General features: G+C 28.5%; 1 protein-coding gene across 1 annotated transcript in view; it reads right to left on the reverse strand.

Moving 5' to 3' along the window:
* Window positions 1-405: 405 nt before the first annotated feature.
* LOC107436961 (uncharacterized) overlaps window positions 406-25,275 on the reverse strand; it is an 87,134-nt gene continuing 62,264 nt past the window's right edge. Inside the window, exons 2-5 of the mRNA XM_016048801.4 lie at window positions 16,797-16,898; window positions 13,733-13,822; window positions 4,328-4,592; window positions 406-691 (exon numbers count right to left, since the gene is read on the reverse strand). Coding sequence (XP_015904287.1) covers window positions 4,370-4,592; window positions 13,733-13,822; window positions 16,797-16,891 — 408 coding nt within the window. The 5' untranslated portion in view covers window positions 16,892-16,898 and the 3' untranslated portion in view covers window positions 406-691; window positions 4,328-4,369. The remainder of the gene's footprint in view (window positions 692-4,327; window positions 4,593-13,732; window positions 13,823-16,796; window positions 16,899-25,275) is intronic.

The following is a 25,275-nucleotide window of genomic DNA, read 5'->3' on the forward strand; positions in this document are numbered from 1 at the left end:
CGGCTGTGAACTCACCAAACTTGTTGTTGCATCAATATACTTTTAATGTTAAATATTATTTCAAAAAATGATTACTTAGAAAAATGATTTATGTTCACTCATAGATATTAATAGTATCATAAAGGAAAGAAATATTTGGAGATGGGAAGTTGTGGGACAAGTGTTCTTTTCAGTACATGTATTTTTAGTTGAACTGTTTTACGGCAAGAAACAGCAATTATTTCTGCCCCGATCATCAACACGCAATCATCGGGGTTGGTGAGCGTCGGCGAACAGGGGTTTATCCCCCTAATTCATATAAAAAAAGAACTGTTGGAAGTATGCATTTTCAAGCAGAGACATGCTGATTATTGTGATCACTGCTATTTCTCGTGGTATTAATCTTCTACATTTTAAACACTCTACTTTTAAATAATTTTTGTTTATTTTCGCCAATTACTTAAAGAAAACAGTATTTACATTCTAAAAGCTGTGTCATATCAACAAATCCATTTATGAAAATATAATTAAATAAGAATGATCCAGTCTTGATAATTGAGATCAACACTTGACAATATGCCTTTATATCAATAAGGAAATTAAAAAACTCAAATCAATTCATTGTCATGTGATTACAACAGATTTGATATGAACACTGGTTTTCTATGTGAAGAGGATAACCAACTGCAATCTACGAAGCAAAGGAACAAAACTGAAACAAAGAAGAAGAAAAAATATTTAGTACAAAATTTTCAGTTTATAGTAATATGAAGTTTTCATTCATTTGTTTGGACATTTCAAGTATGTTATAGTTCTTGCATAAAGTATGCCATAATTTATGCATGAGAATGTAAAAACTTGTCATATTTCAAGTATAAAGAATGTAATAGTATGTCATAATGAGCGTGAAAGCAAGTCATAATTCATGTATAAGCATGCAAATATATCATAACGTAAAAATTTACCACAATTCATGTCTAAGTTTGCAATAATACGTCATAAACAACGTAAAAGTACGTCGTAATTCATGCGCAATTTTCTTATAGTACACCATAAATAACGTAAAAATAATTCGTTATTCATGTTTAAGTTTTAATATTACTTTATAATCAGCATAAAAATGTGTCATAATTCTTGTATAAGTTTGTAATAGTACGTGATAAACAACGTAAAAAGTATCTCGTAATTCATTACAAATACGCAATAGTACGTCATAAACAACGCAAAAGTATGTCGTAATTCATGCATAAGTTTGCTATAGTACTTTATAATCGACGTAAAAATGTATCGTAATTCATGTGTTACTTATTTGGGTTATAATTCAAACAACTTTAAGCATTGTAAAAATGGATATTTGAATGTCAACAAAATTTCCTTCATTATTAAAGTGCACAACTTTTTGTTTGGTTATTTGATTGTTTTGATTGAATTTAGTAACCAGTACTTATTATTTAACCATTATTTTCCGAGAAATTTCTAACAGTGCATTTTATATCATTTGAGCATACATTAAGAATGTTCTGATTAATCCCGGAATAGAAAAATAAAAGTTTGAAATATTAAATTTAAAAAAAGTCAGCCGAATTTAATTAAATTACATTAAAGCATTCTTTTGTATCATAAAAGTCCAACTTTAACAATTATTCAAAATTTTAAAATCAACAGTTTATTTGAAGATATATTCATTAGATCATAATATTTTCATAAAAATAGAATACTTATCAACTGAAAAGAAAATTATTCGGTATTGTTTTAAAAAAAGTAGATTTGAATTCTTTATTCAAAAAATCAATTCTACATACGAATTCTTTTGGTTTATTAACATTTATTTTCTTTTTAAAAAGAACACTTAATTAATTAAATATTTCTTTATTGAGTAACCATTGCAAATATTTTAGTTTTGGAAAAAAATAATACCTTTTATCTGTTTAAATAAAGCAATAAATTTATTTTGAACTGCAAATATAGTGAATAAAGTCAACAGTTTGTAAAAATGGGGTTTTATTTGTTATTTTTCTCCCTTGTATTGTTTCAGTAAGTAAGTAAATATAAAGGTGTATTAAGTTTCCTTGAAATCTTTTTATTTTAATGAGGTCCACGAATTAAATAACAATTTAATATTTGCAAACAAGATTAGAGCAAAAAATCTTTTCAAATATAATAATGCAATAACAATTTAAACTTGCCATTTTAATACCTTATTCTGATTTATTAAACTGTGTGATTTGACTTGATTATTTTTACACAAATTGAAAAATAAAAGATGATAAAGATATTGCCTTATTTCTTTTTAATGAAAGCATTCCTATAAAAAATATTGCTAAGTGAACTAAATTATAAGCACTAAAAATTTAACTTAATCACAGATTCTTAAAAAAAAATAAATAAATAAATAAATAAATAAATAGAGGCTACGATAAATCACTGTAACAAACTTTAACTATAATGTGAAATGAAATCTCTGTAATCTTTATGATGTGTTAAATTGAACCATATTTCCGTTCCAGCTGAACAGTAGTATCATGTAATAAATTAGCAAGGATGAATTTGAGTAATAGTTTGGTACAACTTGGCATCGCATTGATTTTACATAAAATTAGAATGCTAGTAAGGCTCAGGAAGCTCCATAATTTTAGAAATAATCTAAACAATGATATCGCTCTAATATCTTCAGTGGTGGATGGATCATAGGTTAGACTTCTTTTGCAGTCAGACTAACCGTGGGAGGTTTTCGTAGTTTTCCTCATCGGGTAACGCAAATGTAGGTAAGTTCCATCAAAAAAGTCCTCCAAGATGGAAATTTTCTCCCAATACTTGATCCAGGAGTTCAATTGTCTTTTAGATTGGGTTCAAAACTACAAGACCGCGGAGTTAAGCCCAGAATTGGATCTGCTGTTGAATGACGGTTATAAATTTAAAAAATGGTATCGCTCTTGAGCCGTGGTATCTCAAATTATTGCGCGTTCGCCTCTCAATAAGGTTGCTAGGTTCGAATTCCAGCGATGGTGCGTTGAGACCAATTTTGCTTCAGGTTCGTATCGACCACCGAGATGGCGTAAAATATCCTCAGTGGTAGACGGATCATTAGTTACAGTCCACTTGTCGTCAGACTAACCACGGGAGGTTTTCATTTTCTTTTTTCCGTGTACCGTATATGTGTGTTAGCTTCATTACAACGTCCTCCACGTAGGCTAATTTCTCACAATACGTGATAAGCGGTGTTTCCTTGTCTTTTTGATTGGGTTAAAAATGATAAGATAGCCGTAAATGATTTGTAGCCGTAAACTCAAATTTGGACCAGTTGTTCAATAACGGTTATAAAATAAAATGATAATGCTCGAGCCGCTGTAGCTCCGGAGATACAGCGTGGACCTCTCAATGAGTTGACTCAGGTTTTAATTCCAGTGACGACTGATTAATATGAATTCTGCAACCAGCTGACATCGACCAAAGGAATGATCTAAAACATCCTTAGAGGCAGACGGTTCATGAGTTAGAATTCCCTTTCCGTCAGACTAACTGTGAGAGGTTCGTGACTACCTCTCCGTGTAACGCGATTGCGGGTACTTCGATCTAAAAGACCTCCACGAGAACTAGTTTACCTCAATGCTTGATATAGGAATTTCTTTGTCTTCTGAGTTGATTCAAAATTACAAGACTAAGCAGTTGAACATTGATAATCGTAAATTCAAAATTGGGTCACCTGTTCAACGTCGCTTATAAATTAAAACAAAATGATACCTTTCAAATTGATACAATACTAAATTTGCTATTAATTTGAGCCCTATTAAGGCTCAATGTGAGATTTATAATTAAAATGAAAATGAATATCATTGAATTTGACACTATATTAAGGTTACACAAAATTTGAATGTTATTATGGCTCAATATCTTTCAAAATGTGTAGCAGTGTGTACGAATGAATTATGAAAGACCGGAGTTTGATTCTCCGTTGCGACTTGAAGCTTTCAGGTCGATAGTGCCAGATTGTCTAGGAAGCAAAATTTTGAGTCATCTAAGATATTGGAAAGATGGAGATTCTTAGAAAGTAAATAACTTTTTAATCCTAAATTTCGTAGAATTAAGATTTTCATGAATGATCTCTAGAAAATAAATTCTGCAGACAATGCAAAGAAAGTTAGTTTAAAAAGTGGGTCAGTACCTTCGAATTTAATTGAAAAACTTTTTTTTAAATAAAATCTTTTAATCTTCAGATTTCTTAAATAAAATCTTTAGATTAGAATTCGCTAACTTATTTTTAGTGGGGGCTATCATGTCTTTTTACCATATGACAAACAATTTTACTTAATTGAAATTTAAAAACCCATCACCACAGAAATATGCTAACCAAAAATAGTTGTTAAATGTGCATTGATCAAATGATTGAAGCCTATTTCTTTCCAGGTCCATCGGGATTACCCCAATGGGAGTTATCCTTCTTGTCATCCTCTACCATTTTACCAAGACAGCCTTCCGGATTTCCCACTTTGAATTCGCAACTGTACTGAGATCTTCGATTCTTTCCTGGAGAATCATTCCAGTAGCTTTGGGCACCGATGAGATCACCAAGTTCACATTCCACGCCAGGTATTCTCAAAATGCATGCACGTTTGCTAGTTGGAAGAATGAAAGTTAAAATTGTATCTTATTTGACACGTATTGTTGACGGCATACAAAGCGACGATAGGAAAGTATACAAGAGACTTCCACAAGACATAACGAACACAATTTTTGAGGAGTACAAAAAGTAACTAGAATGTAGTAAGAAACGTTAAAGATATCCCTATTTCATTTTTACATGTCTTTAAAATACAGTCTTTAAAAAGACAAATGCGTTTTCAGCTTATTCATCTGTAAATCTTCGGATCCTCCTCAGGGATGTCCTCATCTATAACCCATTATGCAGCTCTAGTGCAACCGTAAATAAATTACAGCTTATCTGTGAATCTATTAACTATTTTAGATTTTTAATGAATCATTAGCTCGAATGCTGAATATAAGTCTAACTGTAACAGGGTTTATTCATGATATCGAAACAGTAATAAATGCCCAAGAACAGAGGATATCAACAATTCATATATGGAATCCTCGTATCAAGTTGCACCTGCACGTAAGAAAATGAGAATAATCCTAACACTGAAAATTAACTGGTGTACGTCATCAAAATATGACACAAAAAAAAAAAGAAAATGCGTGGAATGAAAATTTTTCTCCGCCAAATAAAATTTGTTGCAGTAGAATATGGATGTTCCCGTGACTAGTTTAATTAGTTTTCTATGTTTGTTAACTTTGCGCTATAGCTACACGAATAGATTGTTTTTAGTGGACTCACAAATAAACAATCCTGCGATAATTTTATGTATAAGTATAAATATAAGTTTGAGTTGTTATATTTGAAACTACAAAATAATGTAAATAGTTCAAATGAAAATAGTAGAAGAGAATAGAGCTCTTTTAATGATATGAATAATCATGAAGAATCCTAGAATCCTTTTAAGTCGGGATGTTGACACTGACAATGAATAGCACTAATTTCAATCTATTTATTTAATTTGAAACTTAAATCTTCTCTCTATAACTCTCCACTTACTACCACTATAAGTGGTAATTTCTATTTTTGTCTATTTACATTGAATTGAATCTTGCTAACTTCAACGTTTATGTTTCCAACCATAATGTGAGTTTAAAAAAATTTAGAACATTTTGTATAATTTTCAGAAGCAAACACCCTATTCAAAAATTGACTGAAAGTTAATAAATTTTAATTGGATAATACAATTAATAGTCTTACCACAAACACAACAGAACAGAATGAAACAACAGTAAATGATTCGTTATAACTTTTCTTGCTTCTATCGGCGCTTGTGATTGGCCGCTAGAACTCTCATAGACCTCAGAAAGCTGCCAATGTCTGATTGGCCATCCTTGTAAGATGGGTTTTGAGCCCTCTTGCGCTTTCCTGGTAAATCATTTCCTAACCAATGCATGTCGTTAGCAAGATCCTTATTCATGTTGTTAATCGAACATTCGTCGTTCATGCCGCATGAAGGCGCAATTTCGTTTTCTAGAATAACAAACACAGGACTCACATGGACAAACATTATACACAGGAAAAGGTTGCAAGCGTACAAAGAGCATTGAAGACAACATAGAACAATTGAAGACAACATAGAACAATTCAAAACTCATTTTCATTAACACTGTGTGCTTCGTAATTTCCCGGGGGGCGAGTTCGATTTGAAAGATTTAAATTACCTATTTGGCAACCTGACTTAAAGGGTAATTACTTTTGTAAAATTTTAGTTTTAGGAACTGCTTTTCCATCACTTCAACTGCTTCCATAACTGTAAAATTGTAATAAAAGTTTAGAATAATTGTTTTTATTATAAGAAAATTTAAAATTCGTAAGAGTTGCCTTTAAAAGATCGACTCGCTCTCGCTCCCGTAAGCTATGTAGATTGCAGAACATATTTTATAGATTATTCTGATGCACGAGTATAGGTCAAAATTAGGACGTTTTGTTACTGACAGGCTGTAGCATTTTTGACAATGGTCGGTTTTAAAACATGTGGCCACTCGTTCAAAAATTTAAAACAATAAAAAAATTTTTGTGGCATTAATAAAGTAAGGCATTTTTTTAGAATTATTTCTTAAAATAAGGTAAACATTGCAAGGTTGATTTCTAAACTGAAGAAACATTTTAAGAATCAATCGTTAAAAAAAAGTAATTTTCAGAAGATTATAAAATATTTATAATAATACCATATTGATTAAAAAATTGTAATAACACTATGCACTTGAGGTGCACTTTAGGCAAAAAAAAAAGTGGGGATCCGGTGGCTACTGGCAGACAATTTTTAATCGCCATTTGTTACATTTAGTCACTGAGTGGAAGAATAAAGAATTAAATCTCGTTTTCTATAATTTTATTTATTCTAGTCATTTTTTTAAAATTAAATGTATAAAACAAGGATTATTTAAATTATTTATATCAGGAGATGCTTCTTTATTTTTGTTTCTAGAAACTGATTATCCGAAGCATCAGTTGCTGCCATAAATTCTGTTTAAATACTGTCATAATAGTTTGGGATATTCATTTTTATTGGAAGAATATCTCAAATGTGTATTTTCATTAAATAGATTTGACAGAGCTGATTTAAATTATTAAAAATCAATTTAACGTTATTATATCCTAGATAAATGAACTTTTGTCACAGATAACTAAACTTGAATCCATTTGTCTCATAGACTGTGAACTAAACTGGTTATTACTGTCAAACCCCGAAACAGCGATAATTCCGCTATAAACGATGGTTTACTGTATCCAATATTTTTGAAAAACTAATTTTTTAGCATATTGCAGTAGTATTATTGGAAATAGTGAATGCAATAGTGCATAATTTGCTTTATGAATTATTAGCTAATTAAATATATAGTCTTTCTATAACATAGTTTCCTTACAGCGAGTTTCTTTCTACAATAAAATTTTTAATCAGAAACTTAAAATCAATGAAACTCTTAATATAACCTGAAGTCTCTCTAAGCGAATTTTTTAGAAATTTTTATTTCCTCCATTTTTGAGGAAAGTTGGAATTTCTGTGCAACCGGATTCTCTCTCCCATATAACTGTTTTTTGGAACATCATTTATTTCATCAAAATATCTCATTATAAACACTCCTTTATGATGTGTATTACTTCATATTTGGTTCAAAGTCATAATTACATTCTTTTGAACTTATAACACCGACCTAAGCATTTCGTATTATTCAAATACCTTCAAAATTGAATTCACTGTAATCGAACTCTCCATTTCTTAGATGTTCGCTGTAAGCGAATAAAATAACATTATTTAATGAATAGTTCAAAAGGGACCTTCAAAAATGTTCACACTATCCGAGTGTTCATTCCATATCATGTTCATTATAGCGAGGTTAAACTCCATTTTCATGTTATACTTTACTTATCTTAAACAAAGTAGTGCAAAAAAAATACTTTAAAAGTTTACTTTAAATATAGTCAATTATAATACTAAAAAATATGTTAATGTGAAACATCGCAATGTGCAATGAATTATAGTATTTTTTAAATTAATTAATTTGTTAAACATTATTTTGTAAACTTATATAGCCCACGGTCATCGCCATTACTCCAAGAATTATCTAAACTTTCGTGTGGCCCCAGGTCGGAAATTTACTTAATTAATTTTCACATGAGTCATAAGATTTAGCATTTGCAATATTTGAATATGTTGAAGTGTTGCGATAATATCCCAACTTCGCATAACTTCCAAACGTCAGGAGTCTACTTGACAAATTTTTAGGTCTATTTTAAGTCAGGAATTTCAATAGTCACTAAATTTCACTAGTCACTCTAAATTTGATTTCGTTCAGAAACTCTACTAAATCTAGCAATTTAAATTCATCGTTATCGTCATAAAAATATTAAATTCGCTTTATAGATATTTCACTTTGATGTAATAATTCTGTATTATGAAGTTTTAAATTGAGATGTAAAATAAAGCAATAGTTAAGCATTTTTTAAGAAAACAATCTAAAGAGCATACATGGCAGTACTTTTACTTTCGTTACTTGTACCGCCGGTACAAGTAAAAAGTACGTACTTTTACTTGTACTTCGTTACTTTTTAAATTTAGTACTTTTACTTGTACTTTCGTTACTTTTTTAGGGAAATAGTAAAAGTATTTGTAACGGAAATATCGAATGAAATCGTTACTTTTTTCTAAAACTCGGTAAGCTTTCTTAAAAAAAAAAAAAGAAAAGAATCTGTGAATGCTATATATATGCATTCACAGCTAACTTCGTGTTTAAATACCTTCTGTTTCAACTTATACTACACATTCAATTATTTTTTACCAGCTCAAAGATCACAAAGCTATCTGTTTGCTTTGTTTATGTTTGTGTTTTTAAAACGCGTTTCTAAAGAGTAAAACAATTTTAAATCAATGGTAATTTAATTAAATAAAAATAATAAACTAAAAATTAAAGTCAATAGATAAAATTTCTTTTTCGTGCAAATCCATAAAAAGTTTGATATTAAAATTATATTTGATTTTAAAATTATATTATACGATTACATTATAAAATTATATTATAATATTCTTGCGAATTTAAAAATAAATTAATATCCATAACTTTCAAAATCAAAAATAATTAAATAAATAACAACAATTTCGCAAAAACATTAAAGAACATAAGAATATTATTCAATGAAATTTCAGGTAACTTTGAATTTTCGATTTCCTAGAAATGTACTTTTAAATCGTTACTTTTTTTGTTTAGTACTTGTACTTTTACTTGTACTTTTTACTCGTTACTTTTTAAAATAAGAACTTTTTACTTTCTACTCGTTACTTTTTTTAAAAATACTTGTACTTTTACTCGTTACTTTTTAAAAGTAACGTTGCCATATATGCTAAAGAGTTGCTAAAATGTTTATTTAAGAAAGGAATGAATCATAAATACAATTATTTGTAATAATACTAACGATAATACTTAAAAATTTCCTAATTGAATTTATAAATGCTTGTGGAGGAAAGGAATGAATCATAAATTCAATTATTTATAATATCTAATAATAAGATAGCTCATAATAATTCATAATTGCATTTACAATGTAAAACTAGCATTGATGTTTGTGAAGTTGAACAAAATTAGAAACAGCAATGACTAAACCAATGATTAAGCAGCAATGAGTGATAAATAGTATAATAAAAATATCACCACAAAAATTCTTTATTTTTCTAACAATTTAAAACTTATAAATTTTTTATTTGTAATAAGAAGTTAAGTAATGAATAATTAAGTAATTCTGTCTCAGACACTTACATCGCTTATAAACATGTTTATTGTAACAAACATTTCCAGAATTTAATCATACGATTACGCACACTCATCATTAGTCTGAAATTGTAGAGAAAATTTGTGTTCATTGAAATAATAAATCTTTAATCTTAATAAAATGATTATTATCAATATACTTATAGATTTATTTTCAAATCGATTTCATGAAACATTCCTTTAAAGTAATTAAATCATTTCAAATGTATAAAATTATAAACGTGAAACAGTAAATATTATTTCAGGAATAAAACTAATATTTACTTTTATTTTAGGAATTCTATCACTCTCGCTGATGCCAGTGAAATTGGTATTGGAAAAAATAAGTGCTTTTTAATGTTTTTCAAACTGAAATGGTTGATGCACTCAATTCCGGAATTTCAAAACTTTATGATTGCCATTATCAGTTTCGGTTCGTTTTCAGATACGAAAGAGATTTTTTTTTGGTTTGAAAAGTGGAACCGTTTCTTTGAAAATATCTATTAAAAGCAAAATGGGAAAATCTGTTAATACATTAGTAAGAGTCTTCAACAAAGCCTCAGTTTGAAGACAGCTTCATTAGAAATTAATTAAAGTGATTTATGATTGTACTTCTGGGATTTTGTAAATATAAACAAAATGTGTAAAGCATTTGCTGTGAAATATATGAGATAAAAACTTTTAAATATTGGTGATTCTTTTTAAAAAAATATATTATCGTTTGTTATTCAACTACTACACATTGGCGGATGGAAACTAAGAGTTAACTTTTTACTTTTGTGAGGAATACTAAAACACGCGAAAACTGAATCGAACAGATAAACTTGATTGAAAACTTCATTGGCTTAGAAGAAGGTAATGAAATTCGATACGTTTCAAGCTCTCAAACATAGGCGCCCATTTTCAAGAATTGAAAATAATGAGGAAAAACGTAAAAGAAGTATGAAAATTCATTTCGCCCTGATTTCTCTTTCTTGGCCACAAGGTTTTTTCTTGGTTTTTTATATTGTACTATTTCACTCTTGGCTAGGGCAGTTTTTCTCATTTTGTTTTTCACCTTCATTTTTCTTTTTTTGTTGGTAACTTTGCGTTAAATGATACCTATTTTTGAACGTTTGAAACATGTCGAATTTTATTACCATCCTTATTTTATTTTAAGCTACTGTAGTTTTTAAGCAAATTCAACTCCTTCTGTGCTAATAACAATAAAAAGCATTCGTGTTTTAAGTTTTATCACTTGCAAAAAAACAAAAAAACAAACAAATGATAATTAAAAAACAAGTAAATCACTAGTTGTTTCTTTACATTTTGCTTACAAAATTAAGTTTAGAGTTACTCACTGATTAAAATGTTTTTCCTTGGAATCAGAAAAAAACTCACCAAATCAGCGATTGTGTTTTTAAAAATTTAAATGATAAGTCTTTTTTTTAATATAATTAATGCTTTTCATGAAAGCAATAAAATTTCTACTTTGAATTTAAGGTACTTAAATTGTGGCTAAGAAATATAAAACTATTTTTGAAAAAATTTGTCTCAGACAATTTAGGGTATCCGACAAGATGAAAATCGGTAATTTCTAAGAACATTTCGATATTTGAATTTACTATACTATCCATATTTGAATTTTAGTTCATTGTACTGCGTTGCAAGTTGAGAAAAGATGATAGAATTAGGTAATCATCAGCAACTGTATATAGTTCTGCTTAGTTTTGTTTTTAAATTATACAAATATGCTTTCAAAGCAAATTAAAACTTTTAAAAGTCAGTTAGAGATTTAAATCGTGCAAAATTTTATGATATAAATCAAAGAATTATTATAAAAGGATTATAGTTTCGGAGTTTTACTGGAATCCTAGATGAGGCGAAATATTTCGATAAATAAGGAGAATATTCTTTCTTGAAAAGAAACAACTATATGACGTTGCAAGAGAATTTGGTTTGATTGGATCAGTAAAAATGACGCTTCTTATGCTGACATGCTCTTAACAAATCATAACTTTTGTTTCACTATTGAAGAAAACAGTTTACAAGAAATAATATTTATTATTCTTTCATCAGTTTCTTCAAATGCGAATAGAAAAACGTATATTTATTACGATTTTTAATATAATTTTTATTAATTCTTATTACTTGTTAATTGATTATTCAAGTTTTGCTTTCCACATTTTACGCGATATAATAAAGCATGTAAAAAGAAGGCTGTGCAACATCGTTTCAAGAGTTGGCGATGTTGTTATAAGTTTGCGCTGGGACCTGGGAGCTTGGCACCCATTTGGCGTATGGGGATAATGGTTTTTTCTTAACTTGCAACAGTATAGCTTTGCAAATCCCTTAAATTTTTGATCTCCAATTATTGTTGTTCTTTCGCATGCTAACAGACGAACCTGAAACCGGTAACGAAACTAAAATTATTTTTGTTATGCTTTGAGTATTTTAATCTTTGTTTATTTCATTAAATTATGTTTTTAAGACAAATATAATTAATTTTAGGCAAACGTAATTAAATGGTATAATTAATTAATTTTTGAATTATTTTTTATCAGATAATTATTTATCTTAAATTTTAATTATGTAAGAAAGGCTTTTTATCTTTAAATAAATAGCAAAATTTAATTCTTCGTTAAAGGAGCTTTAAATAAATATGTAATTTTTATTATTGCGTCGACAAAATAATTATTAATGGCCTACCAAAATTTATCGTTTAGGACTTCAATAATTACCTTTAATATTTTTTTCATGCCTTAATTAATTTAATTTAAATATCCCATCTTTAGAATTTTACTTTAGTATTTTAGGATGCAATTTTATTTAATAATAAGAAAGATTTGAAAAAAAAAAAACTGTCAATAACTTTACTGCTGCTTTTTATAGGAGAGTCATTTTCCTGTCAAAATTTCCTTTTGAAAGTAAATGGCTACAAAAATTAGAATAATTTTAAATAATTTATTCATAACATTTTCAAACATTTCAAGAATAACTTAAAAATGACAATAATATTTATCCTTTAATAACTTTATGTTGTCCTATCAGTTTAAACTTAATATTTTATTTTTTATTTTGAAGTTGATGAACGAGTTTTCTTCACTTAAGTTTGTCACATCGCTCTAAAGTATGTTGAACAAAAGACTAAAAGTGTTCAAAGTATATAAAAGTCACTATTATCAATTATAAAGCAACATTTTGATTATGTATTGTCAATAATAAAAATCTTGCGAAAATCCGGCAATTAAAAATTAAATGTTAAAAAATAATTATTACTAAGATGATATGTATTTCATTTAATATTTGTAAAGGATGTATTTGATATTACTAGTTTAGTCATAACGTTAAATTTCCAAAATAAATAAATAATGGTCCATGTTTTCTTTGAAAATGCACAGTGCACCCCCCCCCCCCTCAAATAAGGACCACTCTAAAAAACTTTTGATCTAATAATCGGATTTTCATGGTCTAGGATTCAATCTTAATGGTTCGAGGGGTATGGTATTTTAAATATCTGATTCTTTCGAAATTCAATTTCTCAGGAGCAATTTAACCGATTTTGTTCAAATTTTTTATTTTCCATGTAAAATTATATTCTTCAAAATAATGCAAGAAAATGTATGCCTTACAATTCAACATTTTTTCCACTATTATTAAATAAAATAATAAAAATTAATAAATACTTACTAGAAGTTATTTTTTGCATGGAATTATCTTTGGATAATAGAATTTTATAAGTGTGTGAAATTTTTTTTCAAATTCACTTATAAAGCTCTCGAGATGTAGCGAAATCAAATTTATTTTTTATAGTCTTGGGCGAATTAGTACTAATTTTTTGAATAATATTTTACGCATTGTTGTCACCTATTTGAAATAACAATGAATGAGTGTAGATAGAAAGAGCTTTAAAAATGAAATAAAATTTTTTACTTACTGTAATTTATTCAGTTGATTACCCATGTCTTCTACCAGTTGTCGGACATAATCCAAATTTTTTCTTCTGGCTAAAAGCTCTTTCACATTACTGAAAAATCAATGCATGAATAATTTAAATAAAATTTTTGACTTTATAATATTTAAGATATGGAATGGGAAATTGCTAATACTTTGTTTCTATGAACTCAATGTTTTAAAAATCAATTAATCTCAAAACGTGAGGTAGAAATTACATTTCTGGATATTATTCCGTTCCTGGGGAGGGGCTAAAAATCACTTTACTATTATTGACGTCATGATGGTTTGTTAATTGTGGTAATAGGTACTACTCTTATTGTGGTTATGGGTACGTAATGAAGGTATTTTGATGAAACGTACTCTTTTTAGTGAAAGGTGTAATTGAAAGAAGAATAAAACCAAAATAAAGAAATAAAAAAGAAATAAAACTGAAACACAGGAGCATTGAGGTTTTAAATTTAAACATTGAAAGTTTTAAATTTGAACAGAATAGCATTTACAAGATACATTTTCTGCTTAAATACTACTAGCCTAGCATCTAAGTTTCATTGGTTGAACTGTATTAATGCAGATTATACGACAATTTGTCTATTGGACAAGTAAGATCTGCAATAAGGAGCACGACATGGAAAAATGTTCTAGAGAAGGCCAAGGCTTACCTGGGAATGTCGTGCCAAATGGTGATGATGACTGAAAATAAAATTATGTTACAGTAGCCTCGTGACGATGATAAATACCAAACTTAACATAGAAATTTTAGTTCCCCGTCCTTGTTTTTTGTTCTTATTTTTGGCTTCCGGAATGGAATTGGAAGCAGGGTCAGACTGCAAGGTGCTGTGCTCCACAATATATTTTTAAAAAAAAGTTTAGTATCTAAAGCGAGACACGAATTTTTCATTCGTCCGCTCACTATTGGCGACTGATATTTAGGATTCGCTACAGAGTTTGACTCTAATTAAACTGAGTTTAATTCGAAAATAACTGTGAGAGTTACAGACTGTGATATCAGGGCTGCAATTGACAGATTGTGTTTCTGATATTTTAATTTTCTGATAGATTTCTTATTTTAATGACTTAAGTGGATGACATTGAAACCATTGAGATCTTACGGGAACCTTATTTTAAGTTACTATTGTTGTTACTCAGCAATAAATATATTCCCATTTTTCAGTTTCTACATTATTTTAGGAGTTTGGACAGTAAAAAGATCTTTCTACTACATTTATCAATATTTTAAAAAATATTCATACTTTTTGTAAAAATAGAGGAGAGCAAAAGTTTTAGCCTGGCTAGAACTTTTAGAATTGGGCACTTGCACTTCAAGAAGAAAAAAACCTCCCATTCCAAAACACGTGACCCATGACGTCAGCTATTCCTTATCAGCAAACTGGCGTATTAAAGTTGAGCTAAGTTTCTCTACGTAAGTTAGAATGTAAATAACGATAAGTTAAGAGCCGTATCGCGAATAGAATGAGTTGAAATAAAATTCTTTCTTGTCTACTTCTTTTACTTAACCTAGATTTATTAATTGTTTATGTATTTTATTGTAACCATGATATATTTTTGTTTCGTGTACCTGGCAACTTCGATGCATAATTAGTTTGTATATGTTCCGCATATGGCTTCGTGCCTGTTTTTGAGTTAAGTCTTTGTGTAAATATATAGTGAAAGAATCTTTGTGAAAGAATTTAGAATGAGTCACTTAAGAGAATAGATACTCGAAGGGCTTACTCTAAATAGAATGGAAAGAACAGTTGCCAATGTAAATAAATGCCACGTTTCAACAACCCATCAGGATCAACTATACTACGTCACTTGCAGGTATCCCATTGAAATTTCCTGCCCTGAATTAAAGAAGCATCAATTGTGGTTATTACCCATTCTGAAGAAAAGAGGTTAGGGCTATAAAGTGATGTTATTTTCTGGCTTTTAAGTGCTCCGTAAATAAGCTGGGCTGTTTATTATTGGCAAGATTGAGGCAGAAATGTTTTCATTTAATTTCATTCCAGCAATGAGAAATCAATTAGTTTGTGAAATGATTTCTGTGAACAAGTCATTTGTATACAATAGCAACTTTGATCCGTCAGTCATACATATTATTTTTATTCGTGTTTTTTGAATTTTTGTATCTTAATATTGTTGGGTATGATTATTCCATGATCCACTGGGAAAATAAGTTTCCATTTATAGGACAAAATTAGAAAATTTTGCTACTGGTCAGTGGACAGTTGTAGCATTTTAAATAATAGCCCTTTTTTTCTTCAAAAATTGGCAAATTTTGACTAATTGAAAAATTTTTTGACACTATTAACATAAAGCATTTCTTTTGAAGCATTTCTGAAAATAGGGTAAACATTAAAAGGGTTCATTTCTAAAATAATAAAAAAGAGTGTGAAACAAGCGTGAAATAAAGAGTTTTCAAAATATTATAAAATATTTAATAAATCCAAATTTATTAAAAAAAATAATAAAATGTCCATAAGGTGCATTTCCGATGAAAAAAGTAGCAATTGAAAGTAGTGGGCAACTAGCAGGCATTATTTTAAGCCCATTTGCCATATTAAGTGATGCCTTACAGTTAAATTGACCACGCGTCACTAACTTTAAAGGAGTTTCAAAACAACTAGTACGCTAATCGTGCGCGAACTGATGTTTCTAAGCATGACGTTGTTTTGATGAAAAAACTGCAATGGAAATTAAACAAAACATTCAAATTGAAAGAGCCATGATCTTGCAAGCGAAATGCGAAAATTTCATGGAAAAAAATTTAAGTCATTGCGTGGCAAAAATTTCAATCGTTTGTTGTGTCGATGGCTTGAAGCTTTCTAACGCAGAGGATCGCTGTATAAATTAGGACTAGAAATATTGTCATTTTTCCATCGTTTTAGGAAAAAAAATACTACTTCGCTTTATCGCTTGCATTAGTATTTTGAAATCTTATGATATGAATTTTGTAGTAAGAAACTCTTATAGTGAAAAACTTATCAAAAGGCTCTTACAATAAAAAAAAAGCTCTTATAGTAAGTTAAACCCTTTATACTTACTCTTCCAAACCGTAGTCTTCACACTGCGCAATCGTTGCCACCATCAAAATCACACCGAGAAATATAAAGTAAGAGGGATAACTCTCGGATGCCATTTTGAATCTAAAATGGAAACAAAAAAACTCATTTCATTTTAGTTAAGAAATAAAAGTAACTCATCATAAATAAAGAAATTTATACGTCTCTAATTAAAAAATTCATCCTATAAGTAAATAAATACTTTTTTCGGACAAATACTGATTTGTATGGAGTTACAGTAGAGCTCTTTCGTCTCTAGAGACTACATCAAAATTTTCAAAACAACTTCAAAAAACTCAATACAACTCAATAAAAAACCTTCTTAATTTGTTATTCTGAAAACAGAAATTAATAGCAAAGAATTTTTAAAAGGAAAAAATAATTTTAGAAATAAAAATTATTTGAAAGGTAAAAAATAGACTTTTCAGACGTTTTTTTTGTGTGTGTGAATTGAATATTTTGCTGCCAGTTTTTCGGTTTTAAAGTATTTCATCTTAACGATATAAATTAATAAAAATGAATTATTAAATATTATTTGTGATGGAAGTAGAGTGATTAGGAAAGAAATCTTAGTACAAAATATTCATTTATGCGAATAGTTAGAGAAATAGTAAACCTAGTAATTTTTTTTTTATTCTAAAATTTCTAGAATTTTGAATTCTAATCGAATCTAAAAAGAGCAGAAAGAATAATGTAAAATTGCACGTTGAAGAGGATTGAATATTTTTTGACATATCCATTGCCTTTATAAATAATAATGTTAATTTAATCAGTTTTAGAAGTTTTAATTGTGAATAATAGAAAAGTTTTTATGTCCAAAGTACCCCTATTCATGCATACAGAAATATAAAAATGTATTAAGATTTGAGGAATCTTCTCCCTTTAATTAAATTTAAATTCAATGCTGTTTAAATTGCAGCTAGCATAATATTCGATATTTTACGAAGGCAGTTGAAGATATGGATCATTTAACAACGAAGAATATTATTATTTGGTCAGGTGCGGGGCTGTGTTGTGTTGGTGCTCTAACTGTGGAACCGTTCTATAAAGACCTCTTATACATTCTCTATTAACTAGTTCCAATATTGAGATTCCCTTCAAGTTTATTCTAATCAAGATTATTCTAATCGGTGCTCTTCAACTGGTTCAGAGTGATGATGAAGCGATTTCAACCATCCATGATTTAAAGCCACCTTACCATAACAATAAGTTACAATATAACTTGTAACTATAACTCATTGTGAATTGTATTCATTTCGAGAAGATTTAGTAAGTAATTGAGAATTTTTTCTATTAAAAAGCACATTTGAATGTAAATTTAATCCTTACGTCAATATAGTAGATTTCAATGTTCAATATAACTTAAAAATATTATACATATTGAAAACATGTCAGTAATATACCTCTTTTCTTTAAAAATTTTATTTTTATTTTCGTAATGAAATTTTTAAGAAATCTCTTTTTAACATTTTGTGTTAAATGTATGTCAAGTAAATATTTATAAATAAATATTTTTAAGTTTCGGAACTGTAGATAGTAATAAACACATTTAAACATATGAAAATACTGTTATTATAAGAAGTTAATTTTAGCTCTATATGATTCAAGAAAATTCCTGATGTTATGATTGTTTAGGTTGATGTTTGGTACATTCGTTTTTAAACTCACAACTTTGGTCACCATACTGTTTTTTTTTATTCTTTGTTTCATTTTAATCCCTTAAAAACTTAAGGAGTTTATTTTAATCACGGTATCATAGGCTAATCTATTCACACTATATGAATTTTAAGATTTCTCAATATAAAATTTCTTTTAATCTTGCTCCAGTTGCTTATAAATTATAGCTACAGGCGTTCAAATTAATAATGTCGCATCAAAAATTTCTATTTTCGGCGAAATCTACAAAAGTGAAACTAGAAATTAAGTGTATAAAATATCGTTTTGTGAATTATGATCTGCAAGCGATTTTTTTAATCCTAGATGTAAAGGTACGAAAGTGGAAGATATTTATTCTTGTGCAATATATTTACTAGGATTATATCGAGGAAATGTTTATAAATAAAAATTGTCAAGTTTGATAGCATAATACACAGTTAATGATGAAGCGGATTTAAAAATACGAAAATAACGATATAATATGAAGTTAAATATCGCATGATGTGATGCAGGAGAATTCTCAATGTCTTTTAACTGTTTCATGAACAGATTAATTTAATACCTGAATAAAGAACTTATCTTTATTTAAAAATTGTTCAGGATGACTAAATCATTGTTTTCAATACAACGCATCCACATAATGGAATATGGGTTAAACGTACAAATCGAATTTTATAATATTTGAACAGTTCAAAATTTAATTTTGTTAATAAAAAGAAAAATAAATATTCAAACGATATCGATAACACATATATATAGTGTGGCTGACGATTTCCTGAACATTTAAACTCTGACTGAGTAAAAACAAAATTCTATAAGATTTGTGTAGAGAAAAAATTTATCGTTTGTCCTTATTCAATTTGCTGTTCTACTTTGCTTCTATTTTAAATATCCATCTATCTATATCAAAATATAAATTCGAATCATGAATAATGTAAATAACTGTCTATATCTGAATCAGAAAAAGGAATAAAGATATTAAATTACAAAAAAAAAATTAATAAAAAAAGAAAAATAAATGTTAGGAAACGTTTACTCGTTATCTTAGCAGGTGAACTTACTTTCTGTATTTAAATTTTTACTCATACAAATTAGAGCTGCTATTCAAAAAATAGTTATTATTTTCAATGAATTTACTATAAGTCCAAAATGTGAAATGATATTAGAAAATATATTTAAAGCAACCAAAATTTTTTTAAAGAGAGCAAAAATCACTAGAAACTTATTTTACTTTATATTACAAATGAAAATACAGCTTTTTAAAACTTGATTCTTCTCACAAATTAAAAATCCCAATTTAAAAGATTAGTTACTTCGAAAAAAAAAAGACATGGAACATATTTTGCATTTAAACGTCTTAAACATTTCAAATGTTTCTTTTTAAGCGTAAAGTATTTAAAATAGTTCCATAGCAGATTATAATCTTGAATTTTTACACAGCTCAGGACATGGATTTTAAATGTTTGATAGCATATTTCAATTTTTTCTAGTTAATACCTTTTAAAATAATTATTTCAAATTTCTTTTTTTTTGTAGATATGTATTATTGAAAAAAATAATCCTTGTCTTATTATTTAATTTAAAGAATTAGCTTATGTCAAATATATTATGTCTTCTGCAGAAAGCTTCTAGTATTCTTTATTGAAATAATTTCTTTTAATTTCAAATAACAGATGTCTTAAAGTTTTAATTTTTTTTAATGCGTGACATATGTTTTTAATTATTTCCCGCTGAATCTTCTTTTTGAAACATCTAATCTAAGCATCAATTCTCAAAATATATCTATGAATGTAGTTCTTTTGTTTTTTATGATAAAGCTTCAATTTAGTTACAATGTTACAATTAAATAAAATAAGCTATTGTTAAGAAAAAAATATTATCAATAAGAAAATTGTTGAAGGTATTGCTGCGAGATTATAATTAAATAGAACATCCGCCTAAATCCTTAATTTTCTGTTGCTGTTTGTTTTAGATGAAGGTACAAATAAATCTGAAATTCTGTTGGTAAAGACATATTTAATTACCATATCACAATTACATAAATTAAGACTGTTTTCTATAGATATTAAAACGTAGTCTTCCAAGGGAAAAAAATCAAAATTAGCTTTGAAAACTTGAGACCAATTGTAAATTGTTGAAGTGGAATAATCAGTGTACGCAAAACATAATAAGCGTGAATACCTTTTCTTTTTGACAAATTGAGAAATTTAAAATTGTAAATTGAAAACAAGTTAGCAAAGATATCAAAGATGTAAAGTTCATACGAAGATCTTCATCATTTTGTCACAAATTTTTTTCTCAATTTATCATCGACATTGAACAACAAATCCCTCACATAATTTTGGTGATATCAATTAACCTTGAGTCTTTTAATTTTTAATCCATCTTAGAAGAAAAGGAAACTACCTAATTGATAATTGTTATAAAACTCATTTCAGGTTGGATTTTCTATTTAAATTAACCTCATCTGGATTTGTGTTAAGTGAAGAGGGAAATCATAAATTAGCTGAACAAAACGAGTACTCGAATCCGGCCATCACTGCGGATTGGAGTGTCTTGTTTTTTATTTTTCCGATACATTTTCAAATTTTGAAACGTCTGACACATCAAAAGTTTCGTTCTGAGGAGAATAAGAAAAAAATATTTCATTTAAAATTTCTTTAAATATTGTTCGAAAATTTTGAAAATAAGTAAAATAACAAGAAAGTAAATAAATTGGTTAAATAACGATCAATTCAATTGTTATTTTACTATATTCAACCAAACCAGTCAAATAACCATAAAAAAATGTTACAAATTGTTAACTATAAGAAAAATCGTTGGTTGACTGTTTTCCCCTAATATGATTAAACAAAAGAGTTTAATCCGAGTAAACTATGCCCACCTTATGATTATACTTTGCTCCTTGCAGGTGGGGAGGGGGGGGGGGGGTAGACACTCTAGCCGAGAGAGCTAGTCTGTCAAGCTCATGAACGACTAAAAGAGGGTTCGAATCCAAGCGCTGACACCGTGAAATTTCCTCCATTCCTTCATTGAATAATTTCTAGTGTCTTGTCCTCATCACTTGGAGACAATGAGCTATTGGGATACGAAACACAGGATACGAATAGATGGCAGCTCCACAGAGCTGCTTTATACAAAATGTCAAACATTTAAAGTCTCTCACGTTAGAAAGCACCATCAGATAAACTAATTAAGCCATATTCCACTGTTCACTTGACAAAACACAACTAAACCACAATCTTACTTTATTGCCAAAGTAAATTTGATTTTAATGGTTTTGAAACAATGGTTGTAAATGGTCACAAAACCGTATACTTTTGCATTCGCAGTTTTTTTTTTAGCTCCGACAGTTTTAAACTGTTTCAAAACCGTAAAGGTAAAGAAATGTTTCCTACCGTAAACTTAACGGTTAATTGCATATACAGTGCCGGTAATTTTAAATGGTCCAGTCGGCAAAATTTAAACACTAATATTGCCACATGTTTTCTGGAAAATTTGAATGCAGAAATTCTTTATGTAACATAAGATGCAGCCTTCGATGAAAAAAAAATTAAATACTTTAAGCGTAAAAACTTAAAATTGTAAACTTCATACACATATCTGTATTTTTTCATTGTAAATGATTAAAAATATTTTGATCTACTTAATGATATTATAGTATTTAAAAATAGGGAAAATCTGAATTTATTCCTTTTTTGTGAAATTATATTTATTGATTGATATATTCTTCAATTGAGCTCTCTGAATTTTCCTCCAATAAATGATGTAGCGCACATTTTCAACATCTTCCAAAACACCGACATTTTTAAAAGAACAATTTTAAGGCAGTCACGTATCATTGAGAATTTGTTTTCGCCGTATATTCATATATTATCGATTCAAAACTTTTCTGCATGCATTCAAATGAGGAAATACACGTCCTCTTTCTCATTGAATTAAGAGTTCCGATATTTTGAGATGAAGAAAATGTACTTTTTAAAAGTTCTGTCTTTATTGCCGTATTGAAATCATTTGGTAATAAGTAGTAGATAAATATGAATTTGAAAAATTATATTGAGTTCAGCTAGAAACTGTAGCAACTATGTTCTTTGCAAGTTTGGTGTTTTCGATATAATTTTCGTGTCTTTCTTCATAGATTATAGGAATTTTCATAATTCAGAGTACTATATATAAATAGAAATAAATGGAAAATAAATTGAAGTGAAAATTTGACGTCGTCGGCGTAGTTATGAAACAAAAAAATATGTTTATTCCTCAATTATAATAATAATTTTGATAAACCAATTCTACCTTTTCAAAAAGAAAACAGTGAAATTCATTATTTTAATATACTTCCAAGTGTCAAACAATGATTGTCTCTGCACTTTTAAATGAAACAATTATACTTTTTTCTTGACAAACATATATAAAAGGCAAAGGAAAGAAGTATTGAAGTTAATGACATTGTGGCCACTTTTATTATCATTAATTATAATAATTTACAATATCCGTATTCATATAAAAACAGCAACATTCATTAATTTTTATATACTTCCGATTTTCCAACATCGATTGCATTTGCTATTTTGAAAAGAAACAATGCTTAAACTTTTTTTTGTTGACAAACACAGATAAAAATAAATGAGAGACGAATTACGTAGCAGAGCCACTTTCATTATTCTGTTTTAAATAATTTAGATAAACCAAACCCATATTTATAATAGAAAAAAAACACAGAAATTAATTAATTTTCATATACTCCAAAGTTTAAAACATTGTCTGCATAATTCTTGAAATAAACAATGCTTAGACTCTTTCTTTGACAAATGTAATCGGAAATGTATGAAAGATGATGCAAATTCAGTGAGATATTTTTCGTGATTTTGTCATGATTATTAAATTAAATGAAATATGCAAATACCTAAATAATAATAATAATTTGGAAATTTCAATTTTTCATAAAAAGAGCAGATAACAAAGAAATTTTTATAAAGAAAAAGAAATACTCCCAAATTTTAAAGAACGATTGTTGTGTGAAAGATTCATTGACAAATATAAATAGAAATGAGAGAATGAAGGTGAGTGACACTGTGTGTAGCCACTCTGTCTGAAAGGTGACGCTAAGTGAGAGTCGGGAACGAAAACAAATGATCCCGGGGTGAGGAGAAATCTATTTCCTGAAATTGGGGGGGAAAGCCGACTTGACAGGTTTCTTGCACCAGAAATACTATTTGAAGGAGTACGCATACTTCTGATAGTAAATTTTCAATTCCTTTTCTGTTTTGACTGTATGGGGTTTCGCTCTCAAAATGTAAATATTGTGGGTAGTGTGTGGGTCAAGTTAAATATAGCGTGTTTACATTTGTAGCAAAAAAGTATTCATTCTGTTCTAAAATTAAACTGGGTAAAGAGACTATTTTTTTCCATGAATACGCATCGATAATATGATTGTATTGGGTGTTACCATTCCGTTTAATTATTCCCAAAATAATGCTTTTAATTTACATTTAATTGTTGTCTTAGAGATATTTTTTAATAGAGTCAATGGATATAGTTTCTTTAGATATAGACGCTGAATTCATACTTTCTATAAGACTTATGTTCAAAATTAATTTTCTAAAATATTGCTGCTAAAAAATTTATAAACAAAACTGTAACACAGAATGTGATATATGAGCAGTTCTATTGAATATATATTTATATATATCATTGTATATAGAAATAAGTCCATTTGGAGTTAAAAAGTTCTTTATTTATTTATTCCTTTACTTATCTTATTCAATTTTATTAATCATTGTTGCATTTTGATGCTTTATAGTTGAAAACGTCATCCAAATTGATTAACCTATGTTAACTTTTCTAAGGTATTTCAAACAGATTAAAGTCTTTTAAAATTCAGACTTTTAAAAACTTGGATTCACTTATTTCACTTAACTTATTTCACTTTCAAAAATAACTGCCCAAATACTTTACTTGTATAAAAACTTTTATAAAAAAAGTTTGAAACTGAAAATTATTTTTTTTTTTTAAAGTGTATTATATTATTCTAGACAAAATTATATTCCTTTCCTCCTTTTAGTATATACCTGAACAAAATAAGAACACATATGCCAAAATAGTTAAATAAGCAAATAAATATATAAAGGATTGACAGCATAATCATTAGTTATGTTTATCAAACACATTTACACATTTTGCATTACAGTGCAATTTATTTTATGTTTAAACAAATGAAGAAAAATTTTCGAATTACAAATGCTGTTAAAGTTACTGTTAAATTTAAAGAACTTTCTGTTTATTTAAATAAGTACCTGGTTTTGGCGAAGTATGTCATATAAACAAAAAACCAATGCCACAAAACTCAAACCAGCTTTCAAGTATTGTTAATGTTGTTAAATTCTGTTCTCATTAGATTATTAACGAAACCTTCAGTTTTATTTTTTTAATATAACCGTCGTTGAATAGCCGACCCAATTTTATGGGTTTACGACTACTAATGTTCAACTCCGTAGCCTCGTAATTTTGAACCCAATTCAGAAGTCAAGGGAACTCCTGGATCGAGTATTGGGAGAAATTTGCCTTCGTGGAGGACTTTTTCGTGGAGCTAACTCGCATTTGCGTTACGTGGAGAGGAAGACCACGTGAACCTACTACGGTTAGCCTGACGGCAAGAGGACTCTAACCCATGATCCATCTACCACTGAGGATATTTCACGTCAGCACTGTGGTCGATGCAAGCCGGATGCGGAATTCGTATCGACTGGGATTCGAATCCGGTTCGCCGCATTGGAAGTCGAACCTCTCTATCCCCTGAGCCATCACG

Source organism: Parasteatoda tepidariorum, chromosome 9, assembly GCF_982258835.1.
Source record: "Parasteatoda tepidariorum strain Cologne lab strain chromosome 9, Ptep-v5.0, whole genome shotgun sequence".
NCBI lineage: Eukaryota > Metazoa > Arthropoda > Arachnida > Araneae > Theridiidae > Parasteatoda > Parasteatoda tepidariorum.